Genomic DNA, 17,521 nt, shown 5'->3' with positions numbered 1-17,521 from the left:
CCGAGGAGGGCTTTGGACTCAGGCATGAATTAGGGGTTCAAAAGTTACCTAAATCCAGCAGGACAGGCGGGCACCTGCTGACAGCTGGCTTACAGCGGGGGCTGAGCTGAAGCCAAGGCCATTTCCTGGCACCCAATCTGGGGGCTCAGGGAAAATAACCCGCCTTCTCCTGACATTCCTTAAAGAGCTTGAGTCACCACTCTGCACTACAGCACCCAATGCCCGCCTGCCAAAGGCGGGAAGGCAAGGGTGCCGTATGGGTCAAGTGAGCTGGAAGCTCTGGGCAGGCTGCCAAGGAAGGTGGGGCGAGGCTGCTGAGTTCCTCAAAAGAGCAGGGCAATGCCTTTGCGTGCCGGGTTAGCTTAGGCACCAAACCGCCAAGGGGAGCTGTTCTAACTGGCTGACCCCAGTGACTCCTGACCTCCTGCAGCCACACTCAGCCCCTGCCTCCAGGGTCCTGCCCCTTCCTCTTGGGAGAAAAGCCGAATGAGGAAGGTAAGACTCTGGAGTCTTAGATGCTGTGTTATTTTGGCCAAGTTACTTAGGCTCTCTGAGACTGTGTCCTCATTTCTGCAACAGAGCAAATGTCTCTATGCCTCATAGGGTAGTGGTGAGGATTAAAAGAAATAGTACATTACCAGGCACTTAGTAAGCACCTGATAAATGCAGTATTATCGTTACTGTGAGGACTCAGCCTGGGGCAAGTGGCTTTAGCGTGCTGGGGTGTTACTGGCCCCCTACCCAAGATGCCTCCACTGTTCTGCCCCTTGTTACCAAAGCAGCGAGGACTCCTTTGCCACTTGGAGAAGGAGCATAGCTCCATTCCTACACTCTCAGCTGGTTCCAGAATGTGTACCCAAGATGCGCCGGTCCCTCTAAGGCTAGGACGTGGCCATCCAAACTCCCTGCCTCCCGCCAGCTTCCTTGCCCCCTCCCCCAGCCCTCCCCAAGGAGGCCAAAATTGGCAGCTGCCTTCGACCAAAAATGAAATAAAATAACATTGCAAGATTAATTTCTTTGCAATCCATCAGCGAGTCTGTATCGATGGCATTGATAAACTGTTAATTACAAAATCAATGGCTATGAATTTTTTCTGCTGTCAGGGAGCCTTGGAGATGGCCGGGACTTAGGGTGAAAGACGGCCAGCAGGCTCCTGAGGGGCTGGGTTTTGGGGACCCAGCCTGTCTCTGACGTGCTTCACGCTTCTGCCTCGCATCAGCCCCCAGAGCCACCAGAGTGGTCCCGTCCCGTGTGCTCAAGCTCAGCAGTGGCACCCTCGGTGGCCCTGGGGCGGCCACTGGGCCCACACCAATGATCTCCAGGCGCCTGTCTCTCCTCCCGCTAACTCTGTCTGACTGGGTGACTTTCCTGTCTTGTTGCACCTCCTTTCACGGCCCCCTGGACCAATCCGATTACAAGTCAGTCCCTTCACAGCCCTAGAGCCTCTGGTCTGACCCCAACCCGCTTTTCTGGCCTTACCTGCAATAGGCCTATTCTTTCCCTACTTCCTGCCTGAGGCTGATCGCTCCACCTGCAGCCAGGGCCTGTGCGGCACAAACCCCGCCCCTTTTGGAACTACTCGTACCTGCACAACAGCTGCAGGATGGCCTGGGAGATGCCACGGGGGCAAGAAGGGCAGATTCGTGGCATTTCATCTTGTATGACTGTGTACTCAGGCCACCACACTTGATGCTAGTGAGGCTGCCAATGGGCTCGTGTTACTAAACCACGGCCAGTCGTCAGGTGCTGTGTGTGCGTGTGTGCATGTGTGTGTACCTGTGTGTACATATCTGTACGTGTGTATGTGTGCATGAGTGTGCATAGGCACACGTGTATTTGTGAATATGTGCGTATGCGTGCATGTGTGCAAGTATGCGTATGTGTCTATACTTGTGAGCATGCATGTTTATCTGCACGCATGTCTATGTGCATGCATGTCTGTGTATGTGTAAGCCTGTGCACGTGCCTGTATGTGTGCGTGCATGTATGTAAGCCTGTGCAGTGCCTGTATGTGTGCATGTGAGCGTGTGCACGTGTATGCGTGCATGCATCTGTATGTGTGAGCACGTGCACGTGTCTGTATGTGTGCAAGCATGTGTGTGCACGTGTATGTGTGCATGTGTATCTTCGTGTGTATACATGAGCATGTGCATATGTGCCTGTATGTGTGCATGCATGTCTGAGCACGTGCACGTGTGTATGAGTGCATGCATGTATGTGTGAGCGTGTGCACGTGTGCATGTATGTCTGTGTGAGCATGTGCACGTGCCTGTATGTGTGCACACACGTCTTTGTGTGTAGACGTGAGCACGTGCACGTGCCTGTATGTGTGCACTCATGTCTTCGTGTGTATACGTGAGCATGTGCACGTTGTATGTGTGCATGTCTTCGTGTACGTGTGAGCACATGCACGTGTCTGTTTATGCCATGTGTGTATGTGAGCATGTGCACGTGTCTGTGTGCATGTCTTTGTGTATGTGTGAGCACGTGCACGTCTGCATAAATGTCTATGTGTGAGCATGTGCACGTGTCTGTGCACACACATCTTCGTGTATGTGTGAGCACGTGCACGTGTCTGTGGATAAATGTCTGTACATGTGAGCATGTTCACATGTGTCTGTGTGCACGTCTCCGTGTGCGTGTGAGCATGTGCACATGTGTATGTGTGCATGCATGTCTTCGTGTGTATACGTGTGAGCATGTGCACATGTATGTGTGCACACATCTTGTGTATGTGAGCACATGCACGTGTGTATGTGTGCACGCGTATGTGTGAGCATGTGCACGTGTGTACATGTGAGCACGTGCACATGTGTCTGTGTGAATGCGTGCGTGTGTGTGTACATGTGAGATCAGAGATCAGAGGAAGAGCAGCCAGCTAACCTAAAAAGCCACCTGAAAGCTGGCACAGCCTGATGTGCAGCGGTGGGGAGGAGGTGACCGCTGACCGGCCTCCCACCTCCTCCCTCTCCTCCCCCTCCTCTCTCTCCTTTCCCAGCATGGGCCAGCTCAAGCTCTAGGTCAGGTGAGAAACGGCCAGGAGAGCCTAAAATCAAGGATGTGCCCTCCAAGGCCTGGCAGCCTTGCTGGTGTCACCATTCCCACTCCGTGTCCTCCGCTGCCCCCGTGTTCCCTCTGCCCACGCAAACTCCCCGCCCCTCTGCAGGGCTGGTGCCGGTGCTTCCCTCAGAGTCGGCGAGCACAGGCTCACGAGGGGTGAGCCTGCTCTGTGGGGAGGTGATGGGGAGCTCTGTCACTACCCATTTGCCAAATCTACAGACCCACACCAACACAAGGAGTAAACCCTAATGGCAACTAGGGACTTTTGTTCGTAATAATGTATCAATATTGGCTCATTAATTGTAACAAATTACCACACCAATACAAGATATGAACAGTGGGGGAAACTACAGGGAAGAAGTGGATTCAAGTGGTAGATGTGGGTGGGCTGGGGGCATAGAACTGTCGCTCTATCTGCTCCATTATTCTGTAAATTTAAAACCACTTTCAAAAAAACCCAACAGGATTAGCATTCTCTCACAAAGAATACACTACCATTTTGGAATCTTAAAATGTAAATGGTCTGTATAGAAGCCTGTAAAAATTTTCATTATTATTTTGCATTTGTTTATTAATAAAAGGGAACTAAACTAAAAAAAAAAAAAAAAAAAGGCTTGCCTCTCTGGATTAGATCAGGTTCTCCAAAAGCAGAGCCCAAAACCAGGGTTCAGGTGCACGGGACTTCTGGAAGACGTGCTTTCAGGAGAAAGGAAGGGAGGCAGGCAGGATAGGGTGAGGGTGGGAGCCAGCAAGGTGAGGACATGGCCTTGGCTTTGGCCTGATCCATGAAGAGCTCTGATCCCACCCTGCCAGGAGCCAGCCTTTGTTCCCCTGTGTGGGTCACCACTGGCTGAAGCTGCCACCGTACGCAACTCTCCAGGCAAGGCAGGTGAGGGGAGGTCTTGGTGAAGGGGCCATCAAGGAGCTCTTAGCAGCAAAACTCAGCAGCTGGGGCATGGGAGCACTAACCCAGTAAAGGGGGGCTGAGCAGGGTATCTGCCGCATCCCCTGCATTCTCTATGAAGCTATCTGTTAAGAGGACCAACTGTCTGGGTTTGCCAGGGACGGAGGCTTCCCGGGACGCAGGACTTTTACTGAAAGCATGACAGTACCAAGCAAACCGGCTGGTTACCCTATTTGTACTGTCTCCACCTGGGAACTAGCTCATCACACTTTGTTTCCTCTAATATTAATAGTAATGATAATAATTAATATTTATTGAACATTTCCTCTAGGTCAGGCACTGGGCTAAGTGCTTTATCTTCGGTCGATCATTTAATAGCAGAGTGCTTGGAGGAGGCACTGGGATATCCCCATTTCACACACAAGGACAGGGCTAAGGAAGGTTGCCAACTTGCCCAAGGTCACACGGCTACTAAGTGTCAGAGCTGTTAATTTGAACCTGGGTCCCTCTGACCCAGACTTGAGCAGTGAACTCTAGCACACACTGCCCTATAGCAAAATTGCCTGACACTCTCTCTTTAGGACAGGGAGCCTGACTTTCTCCTGCATTCTCCAGCCCCCCCAACACTTGGCACAGAGGGGACGCTCCCTAACCGTGGAGACAGAATACATTTCAGCTCGCTCACCTGCATCGCCAATCCCAGCCCCTCCCCCCAGAGATTCCAACCAGAAGCTGGAAGGGGTTGAAGGAATGGAGTGAAACCTTTTTATTTTTTTAATTAAAAATTTTTTTTTTAAGATTTATTTATTTACTTTAGAGAGAGAGAGCTAGAGAGCAGAGGCAGGAGAAGAGGGAGGAGAGAGAATCCTCGAGCAGACTCCCCACTGAGGACAGAGCCAGATGCGGGGACCCTGAGATCATGACCTAAGGTAAAATCAAGAGTCGGACGCTTAACCGACTGAACCACCCAGGCACCCTGAAGCCTCCTTTTTAATGACAGTCCAGACAACTCAGTTGGGCAGGTTTTTCTCTCTTGTACCTGAGCAATTTGGGAGATTCAAGGAGCGTCATAAGCTGGGGGTGGGTTTTGTCATCAGAGGACTTTGGTTCGAGTCCTAGGTCTGACACCCCTTACCAGTGTCACCCTGGGCAATTTTCTTCACCTCCCCAGGCCTCAATTCCCACATCTGTAGAATGGAGTTATTCAATTCCCACATCTGTAAAATGGGGTTAAAATCATGAGAACCTTGCTCATAAGATCGTGTGTAAGAATTAAGTAAGTTCATAGCTCATTTATTTAACAGGTTGAACACTTATTATGCACCAGGCATAATATAATCATATATAAACAAATCCTTTCCATAGTCTGGTGGGGTAGGGACTCTTTATTGTTCCCATTTTATTGATGAGGAAAATGAGGCACAGAGGGAAGTGACTTGCCCCAGTGGTCTTAGCAGCTTGGCTACAGAATCTGTGTCCTTGCCAGTGTGCCAGGCTAGACATTAGAAGCCGAGGCCAAGCCCTGCGGTCTTTGGTGACTAGACGCTCTGGCACCTTCCCGCCACCCCCACTTCGTGGGCGGCCCTGCCCACAGGCCCCAGAGCTGTGCTCCCTGGGCCCAACGAGACCTCTCGAAGCTCCCCCTGTGGGTCCCACGCCCGCCTTTACCTGAGTTGGCCAGAGCCAGGGCCTTGAGCGTCACAAACTCCTCTTTCTCCACCTTGAGCTTCTTGTACCTGCGCACCAGCTGCAGGATGGCCCGGTGGAGCTCCGACAGCCCCGCGAGGCGGGAGTGCTCCTCGTCCATGACGTAATCCTCGGCGTACACCAACTTGTCGTCATAGGGCTGCGAGCGATACGCGATGCCCAGGATGAGTATCTCCATCCAGGCGCTCTGCAGCAGGCTCATCTGGTCCCCAAGAGACAGGCTCGAGAAGCCTGCGGGAAGAAGGGGCAAGGGGGGCAGCGGCAGTCAGGTGGGCTGGTTGGAGGTGGTGGTCCTGGGCCCCTCCGGGTCTCGCCCCTCCCTCTGCGCCCGCTGGACTCCTTGTCCTCCCCTCGGTCAGTGAGTCAGACGGGGCGTCCGCGGGAGAGACTGACACAACAGGAGCTCAGTCAATGTTGACAGTTGTTAACACTATTACCGTTAGTTCTATGCCTTTTGCGAACGTCTGTAGAAGGTTTTTGATTAATTAAATGCATCTGTAATTTAAGGAGTTATTAAATTCATAGTAGAATCGAAAGGCAGCAGCACAAGGCCCTCTCCCCCGGGGCACTTTCCAGATTCCTCTCTCTCTGCTCAACCAGGGGAGGTTTTGGTGTTTTGAAGCAACACCTGATCCTCAGTGCAGCGTCTCAGTCGTGTGTGTTGACCCAATGGCCCCACCAGGGAGGGCTCAGCTGTCCCCAGCCAGTGATGACCCCCCACCCCGCCAGTGACCACAGCCTGGGGCTAAGGGCTCAAGAGCCTCCAGGGTCAGAGGGCACTTTCTCACAGGCAGCCTGTCCTCCAGGGCTCAGACCCCTGCTGCCCTGGCCATCACTCTCCACCTAACAATGACCCAAGCTGTCCTGCATTCTGTGAGCTTAGAATTGCGGGAGTTTCCCCCTCCTTGCTAGCAAGGATGCTGACTCCAGAGCGAAAGGAGGTCAGCAATGGGGATGGCTCCGGAATTATGTCACCGTCTTGTCCGACGTGCTGGGGGTATTGCCTGGGCCTGAATCCTGACTTCCCCTTTCCTAGCTGTAGGCTGACCATGTGAAAGCTGTGTTAACTGCCCCCAAACTTCAGTGTCCTCTTCTATGAAATGGGTAGAACCGTAGCACCCGCTTCCGACTCGCGTCAAGGTCGAAATGAGACAATGATTGTGGAATATACACTGTGTTCACTGAGCTCGTACCATTGTTATTGATGATGAGGTGAAAAGTCTTCAGCTACGAAATGAGAATGGTATCTGGAATTGCATTATACCTGTACTTGACTTAGGCACGAACAATTAACATCTTGACTTGAGAGGGAGGGTAGAGAAAAAGTAGGCGAGGGAGGAGGAGGAGGAGGAGGGAGGAGGAGGGGGAGGGAGGAGGAGGGGGAGGGAGGAAGTTGATTTTCAAACATCCCAGTCACTAAACACAAGGTGATAACTTCAGCCAGAGACTCAGCGATTGGCCGCCGCACTGACCATATGCCAGACTAAAGGAAAGAACGAGCATCCACAAAGCCCTTTGCACCACGCGTCACGGGCAACTAGAAGGAGGGGATTTCTGGGGGTGAGTTTGCCTATGTGGGTGGGCCTCTACTTCACTTGCTGACCTGGCACCTCACCCTTTGTGGGCACAGCACAGATATGGGGGCTTCGAGGATAAAAAAGGTGGTGCACGGACAGCGCCCAGCTCCCCTCCCCACACCGTCGGCACCCAGCGAGACTGAGCAAGGGTGATGCCGGAGGTGGTCGTTACTATTACTGTTTCTGTTATTAGCGTGCCGTCGGCATGACTCTCCCCTCCCTTCCGGGCATGGCCAGAGGCCTGGGGTGGTCCCGAGCTTCTGGACGGGCCTATCGCTCTGGGTTTCCATGGAGTTTGTCCTACTCTCCCCTGCTGTCCCCTGACTTTAAACCCCATTGTCCCCCTTCCACCCAGCACACGATGTTCAACTTTAGGGGGCACTCCAGGGTGGAAGCCCCTTCACTGGGCGGGTCCCCCTCTGCTGGGGGACATCCGCTCAGTCCAGTCGTCATGGCTCCTGAATGCGATCTGTACACCCCTGGCCTTGGCTCATCACCTGGCTGCCGGCATCCGCGGGTGACTGACGAACGGCTGGGCAATGACACCGGCAGACAGGGGCGGGCCTGGACCGATGCGCCTCTTCGGGGAGAGGCTGTGGCACTAGGGGGCCAGGTGCGTGCGTGTTGTCTAGATCCCGGCACGCAAGGGGGTGTGTGGCAGCCTGTGGCAGCCGGGACAGCCGGGAGGTAATAAAAGGCAGATAGGATGGACATCCAATTTCCCTTATCGGGCCTCTGAGCGGGAGAGGCCTTGGGCGACATTAATGAACAGATCCCAATCAGCCGGCTCATGAGGGTGTGTGCACATGGGGACGTGGGGGGCTGCACCGGAAGCAGACAGACCGGGAGGGAAGATGTTGCAGGCGGAGGGGGCGAAATTGACAGACAATTGAATCGGAAGATGACAAAAAGGGAGGGGAGGGAGGAGAGGGGCTTCTGGAAAGGAAGGAGGAAAGACCCCCATGAGGCCCATCACGCAGATACCATCCCTAGAGTCAACAGCGTGCTTCTGTCTCTTCATTCGTTCCTCAAATCCTCACCGGGCACCCGCTAAAGCACCAGGCACGGTGGACACAACGGCGAGCTCGAACCAGAAGGTCCCCGTGTGCAAAAGCTCTCAGTCAAGAGGCAAAGGCACGCCCTGAGCCCCGAGCTCTGCTGGGCTCTCACGGTTAGACGGTTAGGACAATTCAAAGGGCCAGAGAGATGGAGGGGCTCTGAGAACACACCATGGGCCAATGTGGCCCAAGCGGGAAAGTGTGGGAGGCTGAGCCCCGAAGGGTGAGGAGCTCCCAAGGGGGTGTTGAGGGTGCTGCCGGTGAGCACACCGGGTGGGGGGGGGGGGGGGGGTTTTGCCGGGATGGGCTGCCCTGTGCTGCCCATCTTCCTGCCCCTGCTGCCCAGCACCCAGCCTGGGAGAAAGAAGATGCCCAGTGCATATTCCTAGCAGAGTCGAATGAACAAATGTCACTGGGCCCTGACTCCTGGGTGACAAGAAAATGAACCCACAAAGAACTCCGTGAGACCCTCTCCATCCTTTAGACACAAGCTCAGATTTCGCTGCCTCTGCCCCTCGTGTACAAGCTAGAAACAGGCCTGCCCTCTGGGGGAAGCGCAGAGCAGGTGGTGGGAGGAAGCGAAAGGGCGCCTCTGAGAGTCTGTGGCTCCCTCCAAGGCTAGCCCTCTCTGCTGGTGGACCCAGCCCTGACTTCTCTCCTCCTCCTTCAAAAGGAGCTGGAAGGCGCTTTGGAAATCCAAATGTCCTCCCCAAAGTGCTGAATGCTATACACAGGCTGCTTCACTTTGTGCAAGGTAGGGGAGAAATATGTGCTATGGTCTCATATTTGAAAGAGCCCAAATATTTTCTAGTACCTGAAAAAAGAAAACACTAGAAGGGAAAATGAAAAATAACAGCTCTAGGAGAAGGGAGGGGAGGCGATGGAGGGCAGGAGGGGGAGAGGGATGGAGGGGAGGGTTTTGTGGGCACATTTTTATCTAGTTTTGGCTTTTGAACCTGTCCCTACTTATGTTCCCAAAATAAAACTAAATCAAGCATAAAACAAAAGGCTTGCTCCCTTCAACCTAGCAAGTCCACCGCTAGGAATTTCTCCTGTAAACACAGAGATAAATGGGCAAGGGTGTTTGTTAGATGAGTCTGTAATGACCCCAACCAGGAAAACAACCTAAATGTAACTAATGTGATACATGTAATTACTATATAAATGTAATTATTAGCTAAGTGAATGGCACATCAGAAGCCACCAGAAAGAATGAGGTAGAACTGTTTTTGTGGGTGGGGGAAGACACCCAGGAGCGTAGGAAGACATAACTATTAAGGGCAGAGACACCAGAGCCAGACTGTCTGTTGGAATCCTAGCTCTGCTGGCCACTGGCTGTGACCCTGGGTATGTCCACTTCTCTGTGACTCAGTTTCTTCCTCTGTACAATGGGAATAATAACAACAATACTTCCCTCATGGGACTATGGGGATGAAATGAGCTACTGTGTGGAACACTTAGTACAGTGCCTAGCACCAGGGACGTGCTACTATGTTTTCGGAAAGGAGCAGATGTAAAGCAGTGTCAAAGAACGGTCCTACGGTGGGGGAAGAACACATGTGTGTGCCCATGCACACACAGACGCACACAATGGCTATATATGCACAGAAAATTCCCAGACGGATGTTTAAGAAATAATATCCATCCCTCTGTCACATCTGACATCTTTACTAGAAGCACACATTATTTAAACCCAAAAGAAGGGCTGAAGCACTCCTCCCTGCCCTTCAGCCAAGCACCCTCCACTCCTGCTCTTCTCTGTTGGGCTGGGTCTCCTCCTCCATCAAGCATTCAGCAATTCTGGGCCGCGGCTTGCTGCTGAGAGAGGCTGGTGTGGCCCAGGCCCCTGGGCATCTCGCACTGCCCCCTTGAGGTCCTGCCCTGCCCAAGCTAGCTGCCCCTGCCCATCTCCCGAGGTCTCCCACTTGGAGCTCTGCTGCCCTCCCCCCCCAAAGCTGCTTTATGTGCACCAACTGATCTGATAACATTCGGGCTTGTCCCAAGCCCCCATCCCCCAGAGATCATGAGCTCCTAGAATTTAAGAAAAAAAAAAAAAAAAGAGAGAGAGAGAGCACGTAATTTGTGGCAAGTGGAGTTCATAATCTGTTAATTTATTATCGTTTCTGCCGACCCGGAGGGCCATTAGCAGCGGTAATAAAGGGAGATGTAATTATGGGATCTGAGGCCACTCCAGACGCAGCTGCTGTCACTCGGCAGCTCATATTTCACTGGCCGTTGGCGTTCTCCCCCAGCGGGAGCCAGACAGCGGCTACCTGGGAGCGGGGCCGCTGAGGAACCCTCCGTGGGAGGCGTCTGGGGACTCCCCTGCAGAGCTGTGCACCTGTCAGCCTGGGCCGGGCAGGGCCGGCAGGAGAGGGCCTGGGCTGGGGCAGCCTCCGGGCCGCCTGGGGTGGCGGGATAACCGGCTAGTAACGTCTGGAGGGTGCAGGTCTTCAAGGGATACCCGCTGCCTCTGGGGCGCACATGTCACTCACGGGGAACATGACGGGGAATCTAAAGACCTGGGCTCATCCCCTGAGCAATGCAGGACTTGGTAAATTCACTCAAGGTAAACGTGTGAGTGCGGCGTAGGGCAACTGTGGACGGACTCGAACGAACGGCCGCTCTTCTGAGTCGCCATCAGCCCCAGTTCCCCACAGAAGACACCTGTGGGACAGTGTCCTATGTGCTCAAAAATAGGAGTGACAGGAGCGGGGCTGCTGGGAAATGAGTGTGTGCATAGATGATCCTTCCTCCTGGCCACGCTGGTCCCTCAGTGCCCATGTGCATAGGTCAGCTTCTGGGCTCAGCCTGAAAACTTGCGTTCACGACGCCCTGATGCCCTCCTGATGCCATCGTCCTGAAGGCCTAGCTCAGGTTCCACTCTCTGCCCCTGCCGCCCCTGGCGTCCCTCCTGCCTGGGGACCCTGTCCTGTGGTCTTCCTGCTGCATTCTAAGTGTGTGGGACAGGAGATGGCAAACAGCGTAGAGGTGAAGCAAGATGGGCCATGGGGTGATAGCGCTAAGCAGCATTCACGGAGGTTCCTGATACCATCTGGTCTCTTCTTATATGTTTAGAATTTTCCATGAAAAAGTATTTTGTTTTTTAAAACAATTATCCATCTTATTCCCAAATGAGATCCTTGGGGCAGAAGTTAATCGAATTCTTTGTATCAGCCCCACCTCCTAACAAGAGACCTTACATATAGTTCATGCTCAATAAATGCATGCAAAGGCAAGTAATGAAGTGCCCTCTGTGTGCCAGGCTCTGAACAGATACTGACAGGCTAGCCCATAATGAGCCATGGGATACGGTTTCCTGTGCTTAAGTTAAGTGGGCTGCGCGCTAACCTGAGCCGCCTTAAGGACCGAGTCCCTCTGTGGTCCAGGGCAGGTTGGGAAGGAGCTGACAGCAGTCCCGGGGGGGCCCTGGCTTGCACCTACCCTGCTAAACCTGCTCTTTCTGGCTCTCTCTCTCCCTCTCTTAAGGGCTAGTGAGCAGGTCTGCAGGTGAGTTTTCTGTCTAATCTGAGATGGAATTAAGTCGATTAGTTTAAATGTATCAGGCACTTGATATGTCATTGCCCCTATTATGAGGTTTACATACAGTGGCAGAAGACTCTTAATTAATTTTACCTTAAACACTAGAAGGTCAGGCCCAAATAATTCAGCATGCAAATGTATGCAAAATAGGCAAATTAGTGTTTCAGACAGACAAATGAGTCCCTATGTTTATTTTATTTTTTAATCAAAAAGAATTCAGCTTTGGACAAGGGAAAATGAAGATGGGCAAGGAGGCTTTTCATACTATTAGCAAAGACAATGACACGGTCACGGTCCCGCCACTTATCAAGCACCGACTGTGTGCGAGGGCTGGACTGAGTATGCTGGACCCTCTATTACGGGTTCACAGGCAAGGACACTGAAGCTCAGAAAAATGAGATCCCCTGCAAGGCCCTTAAGAACAGAGCTGGCATCAGAGCTCAGGTTGGCCTGAATCCAAAGTCTGTGCCCCTAACAACCACTCTGCTCTGCCCACCGCCCTCTTGGTGGGCACCGACGGGAGATGGAGCTGAGGGGCAGGAAGACGTGGGGGAAGAGTGGGTGCAAGGGAGACAGCGCCTCCTGGTTCCACGCCTCCCCTCAGAGGGGACTGGTGGCAGAAGGAAGCAGTGACCTGGGGGGCCCGCCAGGAGCCACTCCTGAGCCATTGCTGGGCTGCAGGGGAGGAGGAGCATGTGATGCTGGGGAGGGGAAGGGCAGGGGGAGCTGTACCAGATCTGGCCCTGGGTTAGTGGAGCAATCCAGGCTGAGGTGTCTTAAGCAGTGGCTTGACCCCACATCTGTGCTGAATCAGCACAGGCCAGATTCAAAACTACAGAGTGTGTCATCCCAAGAGGCTGAGCTCCTTAGTAAGGGCGCTCCAGCTCAGATCCCCCGTGAGCCCACCCTCAGTCAGAATACCAGGGGCCACCAGGGAATCCCTATGGAAGGAATTCTGTGTCCTGCCAGCTAAGTGACACCAGCATCACCTCCTGAGCCCCGGTCTGCAGGAAGACTCCTTCCTGGAGGCTGTGCACACATGTCTTATATACCTTCTGACTCACCCCAATCGACTGCAGGCCTCGGCATCTAAAGTCTAGGCCACCTCTACTACATCACCATGCATGCTGGATACATTTTTCAGAGCTGGCGGCAAACACGAAAAGGATCTATAGACAGGAAGATAAACTGCCCCATGTCACAGAGCTAGTAAGAATCCAAGTCCACAGTGGATCATTGCCAGAGGAAAACAGGATGTCCCCACCACACCACAAGACAAGCTGTTAGAACCGACAAGGAATAAACCACAGAGGCTTTGGAAAACTCCCCAACATGTGCGTAATGCACCATATGTGGGTATCGGTGTCTACAAAAATAAAACTAAAAATCAGTTTCCACCATTTATCCAGAAGGAGGGAGCTGAAAGACAGGTTTGGGCCACATGCGGTGAATGAAGTCCGTATCACCCGGAGCATATTCATTACATGTATTCTCCGTACCACCCTCACCATCAGGCATGTGGCAACAGTGAGTCTGCAGCAAACACCAGCATCCTCTGTACAGCACATTCATACTTGCAGCTTACCCTCATCGAAGCCCACAAAGGAAGCACTGCTGTTATTCCCTGTTCACGGAGGGCTCGCCCGCTCAAGGTGACACCGCTAGTAAGCTGCAGACCCAGAACTTGAATCCCAGTCCCATTCCCCAGCCCGTGTTCTTAACCACTCCAGTCCACTGGCCTCTAAAGGAAGCAAGAGACTCAATTCTCTCCTGCCTTGTTTCCTAGCGCATTTCCAATAAGGTCTATGAGAAAACCCTTCTTTGGCCTTCAAGGAGTCAAAAAAACTTGCTCTTTGAATCTTAACCTAGTGTAGATGCAATCATCACCCCTCTAGAATGATAAGTGGTTCCGAAGAGCCGCTAGAGGTTCAAGAGCATTACTGGACCTTCCCACACCTGCTCACCTCCAATCCCACAAGGAGAGAAAAGGAGCCCAGAAGAAAACATGGCTCCCGGGTACCCGGCTCCCAGGCGTCAGGACCATGGCTGTGGGGACAGTGGTGGAGCATCCCTGGCTCCACCCTCCTCCTGGCCCTACGTGACTCACCTGGGATGTGCTTGGCCCAGCCGATGATGACCACGAGCTCCCTGTCTGCCAGGTCACAGAGAGTGGTCAGAGCCTTGATGTCGCCCTCGGGCATGCCAGGGGGAGGCATGGCGTACAGCTTGTCCGGCTCGGCCACCAGCAGGTAGGAGACGATCTTGGTCACTGCCAACGACCAGAGGAGGAATGTAAATGTTGGGGAAAAGAGGAAGGGGCCAGGGTGGAGCCTGGGATGGCTCAGGAAGAAAATCTGGGTTCTGGGGAGTCCCAGCAGGTCATCTCCCCTCCCTCTCTGACTCCACAACTTGCTGGCAGTGGTGATTTGGGTTCTTGACAAATATCCCTCCAAGTTCCGGAAGCTGCTGGTGAATTCTCTCAAGAGGACCCTGCTTTGAGTGGGAGGTGAGGGGGGCATGTTCTGGATGCTGGGGCTCATGCCTTCGTAGGATCATGCTTCACTCGGAGCCATATCCCACATGGAAAGGCCTAAATAAAGCCGGAAGCACCCAACACCAAGCCAGGCACTGAGGCCACCTCCCCAAGATGCACACTGTCCCAGACCCAGCAGTGGAAAGGTGGCATTGCCCCCAAGGGATGCCAGACATTCCAGGCATGGATGCAGGCAGAAGGGGCATGGGCCACCCTGGCACTCACATGGCTTCTTAGCGGGCGGAGAAATCTGTAAGCTCAGGTATGGGCTGCTCTCAGAGTCCAGCCGTCGTTTGTATTTCTGGCGGCCTCCACGCACTCGGTCAAGGCGCACACCTATGGGGGAGGGAATGGGAAAGGTGTCAGGCTGTCCAACATCAGGGGTGTTAGCACTAGTTCTGGCGTTTCAACACTGGCTTTGGCCCCCAGACTCAATGCCTTTCCAGCTGCCCTGGGGCCAGCCTCAGGCCAGGGAGTCGGACAATCCTCACTCAACTGTCTTAATGGCAACAGCCCACCCCAGCTGCCCTGGGCCAGGCCCCGCCTCTGGGCTCAGCATCCTCCTGAAATCTATCCCGAGCAAGCTTCAGCTCCTGTCTTTCTGTCTCCAAAGGGAAAATACAACAGAAGCTCTCCTCTAGGTGTTGGGAAAGGGAGACTCCTTATTGTAGATCTGCTGGGAATCCAGGGAGTGTTGAGTTAGCTTGTGAGAGAGGAAAGGAATCTCTGCCTCTAGCAGGCACCTCAAAAAGAATGAAAACAAGAATTTTCTAACTTTTTACATAAGCAGCATTGGGATGGGGGTTCATGACAAGTGGCAATTTCTGGATCCCACCTTCCAGGACTGTAGGATGACATTCTACAGTCTGTCTTCTAGAACAGAGGGAGGGTGAGGATTGGTCAGGGTGGCAGGAGTACCCTCAGAAGCAGAGGAATGGTCAGCCCTGGGCCAGACGCTCCTGGATGGGGATGCAGGTGAGGTGGTCCTGGCCACACCTGGAAAACGAATACCTGAGTCTCCCAGTAGCAGGTGCAAAAGCAGGTGTGGCCATGCCACACTAACATCCCTCCCCAGGAGTGAGGCCCTCTCCTAGAGAGATCTGCTATTTCCCTGGGTCTGTATGGCCTTCCAGAAACCCACCCCACCCCTCAGCTCCTGCTGTCTAGACAGACATGTTGGTACCATCTGACACGCCTAACCAGCCTGCAGGGTAGACAGGACCTCAAATGGGCTCCTCACCCAAAGGCACACGAGCTTAGACTGGCTACCGATCTATGTGGCCTGGCCTGAGAAACAGGTGGGACCCAACAAATTAGCTCCCAGGTATGAAGGAGCACAGGAAGTAGAGCAGCTGGTTCCCTTTTCCTTACCATGAAACAGGCCTTGACTGAAACACATAAAAAGCCAGACACAGAGCCGGAGTCCTGAGAGGAGACCTCCAAGGTGACAGGCCCAGTTCAACGTTGTCTTCCTTTTTCCCCCAAAGGTCAACACATCACCCTTACGGAGCCCCAGCAGTTGATGTTCATTCAGGGCCCCGTCCGGCACTTTCCCCCGGGCACCTCCTCCTGCCTGTCCTCCCAGTGTGGTGGGGGCGGCCGCCAGTCCTGCGGTCCTGTTGGGTCAGGCCCTTCTTGCTTGGGGAGAGGCAGGAGGAAGGCAGGAATAACGGTAACTCAATGGCACAAGGACTTGGATCCCATTCATGCCAGGGGTGATTTTCTGGCTGCTTCTTAGAATGTACAGCTAGTCCATTCAGTGTCTGGGACCAGAGAGGAGTCCCCTAGGGCAATGAGGGCCACTGAAAGTAAAATCACTTTGTCTACTGAATGGGAGGGACCAGCCCTTCAACTGCTAATTGCCCTAAAGGAACTTGGGGTGAGGAGTGCCTCCAGGTAGGGGCTCAGGCCACCTCCTCCTCCAGGGCCACCAAACCAGACGGCCCAAGGGGACGGTCTCTTCGAGGCCAGTCACTGCTCAGCATTTCCGTCAGCAGTGTCCCTTTTTACCCCCCAGACCGACACTCCTATACTTGATGCTGGACATGGCTGCAGGGAACATTTTGGGGGCGAGAGAGTCAACCCAGCATCCCACGCCTGCTTCCTATGTAAGTAACTCCCCTATTGTGAGTCCTCTCAGAGGAGGCCTGTGCCCACCCCCAGTCTGGATATCCAAGTGGGGCAGGTCCTCCTGCTCGCCCCCGTCTGGAGGTCGAAGCATGGTCTGGTGACACAGGCCCAGTCGACAGGAGTCTTTGATCAAATGCCACGTGGTCAGGGCAGCAGGGGTGTGGGCAGCCCCTGGCTACTGCTCATCTCCTGCGCCTGGGCTTCCCCAGGCCTCCCCTGGCCCTTGTCTGGCTTCTCAGTGTGTTCCTGGAGCCTCCTGAGAAGCTTCCAGTGAACTCCCCTTCTGCTCTGAGGGGCGGAAGGGATTGCAACTGACCATACTCGCACTTGGGTTCTCCAAAACCAGACATCGGGAAGAAAGCCAGTAACAAGTGCGTTCCTGATTAGGTGAGCAGGCTCCTGCTGTCAGCCACTGAGCCTCAGCCTCACTGAGGAACCCCGGGAGACAGGGTAGGACACGCCCCAATGATCTCCTGCTGCAGATGAGGGCCTCGGGGCATTTAGCCACCTCACGGGGCAGGGCCCAGCCAAGCAGGCTCCGGTGCCCACAGAAAGCCCCAGGCAGAGCGGCACCTCACAAGGTAGCACTTCAGTCAGCATGCATGTGACAGAGTGCTGAGTGAATGCAGGCAAGACACCGGCTGGCTGCCACCCTCCTTCTCAAAGGGTGGTCCACGGCCAGGCATCATCTGGAAGCGTGTCTGAAATGCAAAAATCTCAGGCCGCCCCCTAGGAATCTGAGTCAGCATGCTGACAAGGTGACTCAAGGCATGGAGGCTCTGAGAGTTTGGGAAAGGCTGCACTTCAGCATCCGAGTGGACTCGCCGGGCCTCGGACCTTGAAGGGGACAGCGGAGGCCCATCCCACGCAGGACCTAAACCCACGCCCTGGGAGGACTTTGGCTCCCACCCTCCACCCTTCCTGGCCCCTCAGTGAGGGCAGAAGGAGCAGCCCCACCAAGGCAGGAAGGATGGCTCCTCCCTTGAAGGTTTTTGGGGCAAAGTTCCCT

The 17,521-nt window shown here is 53.8% G+C and overlaps 1 protein-coding gene across 6 annotated transcripts in view; it reads right to left on the bottom strand.

Annotated features, from left to right (window-relative positions):
* Positions 1-17,521, bottom strand: part of ESRRB (estrogen related receptor beta) — a 194,972-nt gene that overhangs the window by 4,332 nt on the left and 173,119 nt on the right. For all 6 annotated transcript variants that reach the window (XM_073895630.1, XM_073895628.1, XM_073895629.1 and 3 more), the window contains 3 exons: positions 14,608-14,718; positions 13,957-14,118; positions 5,633-5,902 (listed from right to left, as the gene is read on the bottom strand). In XM_073895630.1, coding sequence (XP_073751731.1) covers positions 5,633-5,902; positions 13,957-14,118; positions 14,608-14,718 — 543 coding nt within the window. The remainder of the gene's footprint in view (positions 1-5,632; positions 5,903-13,956; positions 14,119-14,607; positions 14,719-17,521) is intronic.

Source organism: Callorhinus ursinus, unplaced genomic scaffold (assembly GCF_003265705.2).
Source record: "Callorhinus ursinus isolate GAN/ISIS: 27379988/994484 unplaced genomic scaffold, GSC_fseal_2.0 scaffold8, whole genome shotgun sequence".
NCBI lineage: Eukaryota > Metazoa > Chordata > Mammalia > Carnivora > Otariidae > Callorhinus > Callorhinus ursinus.
Note: the sequence above shows the minus strand (reverse complement) of the source record. Positions and strands in the feature narration are given on the sequence as shown.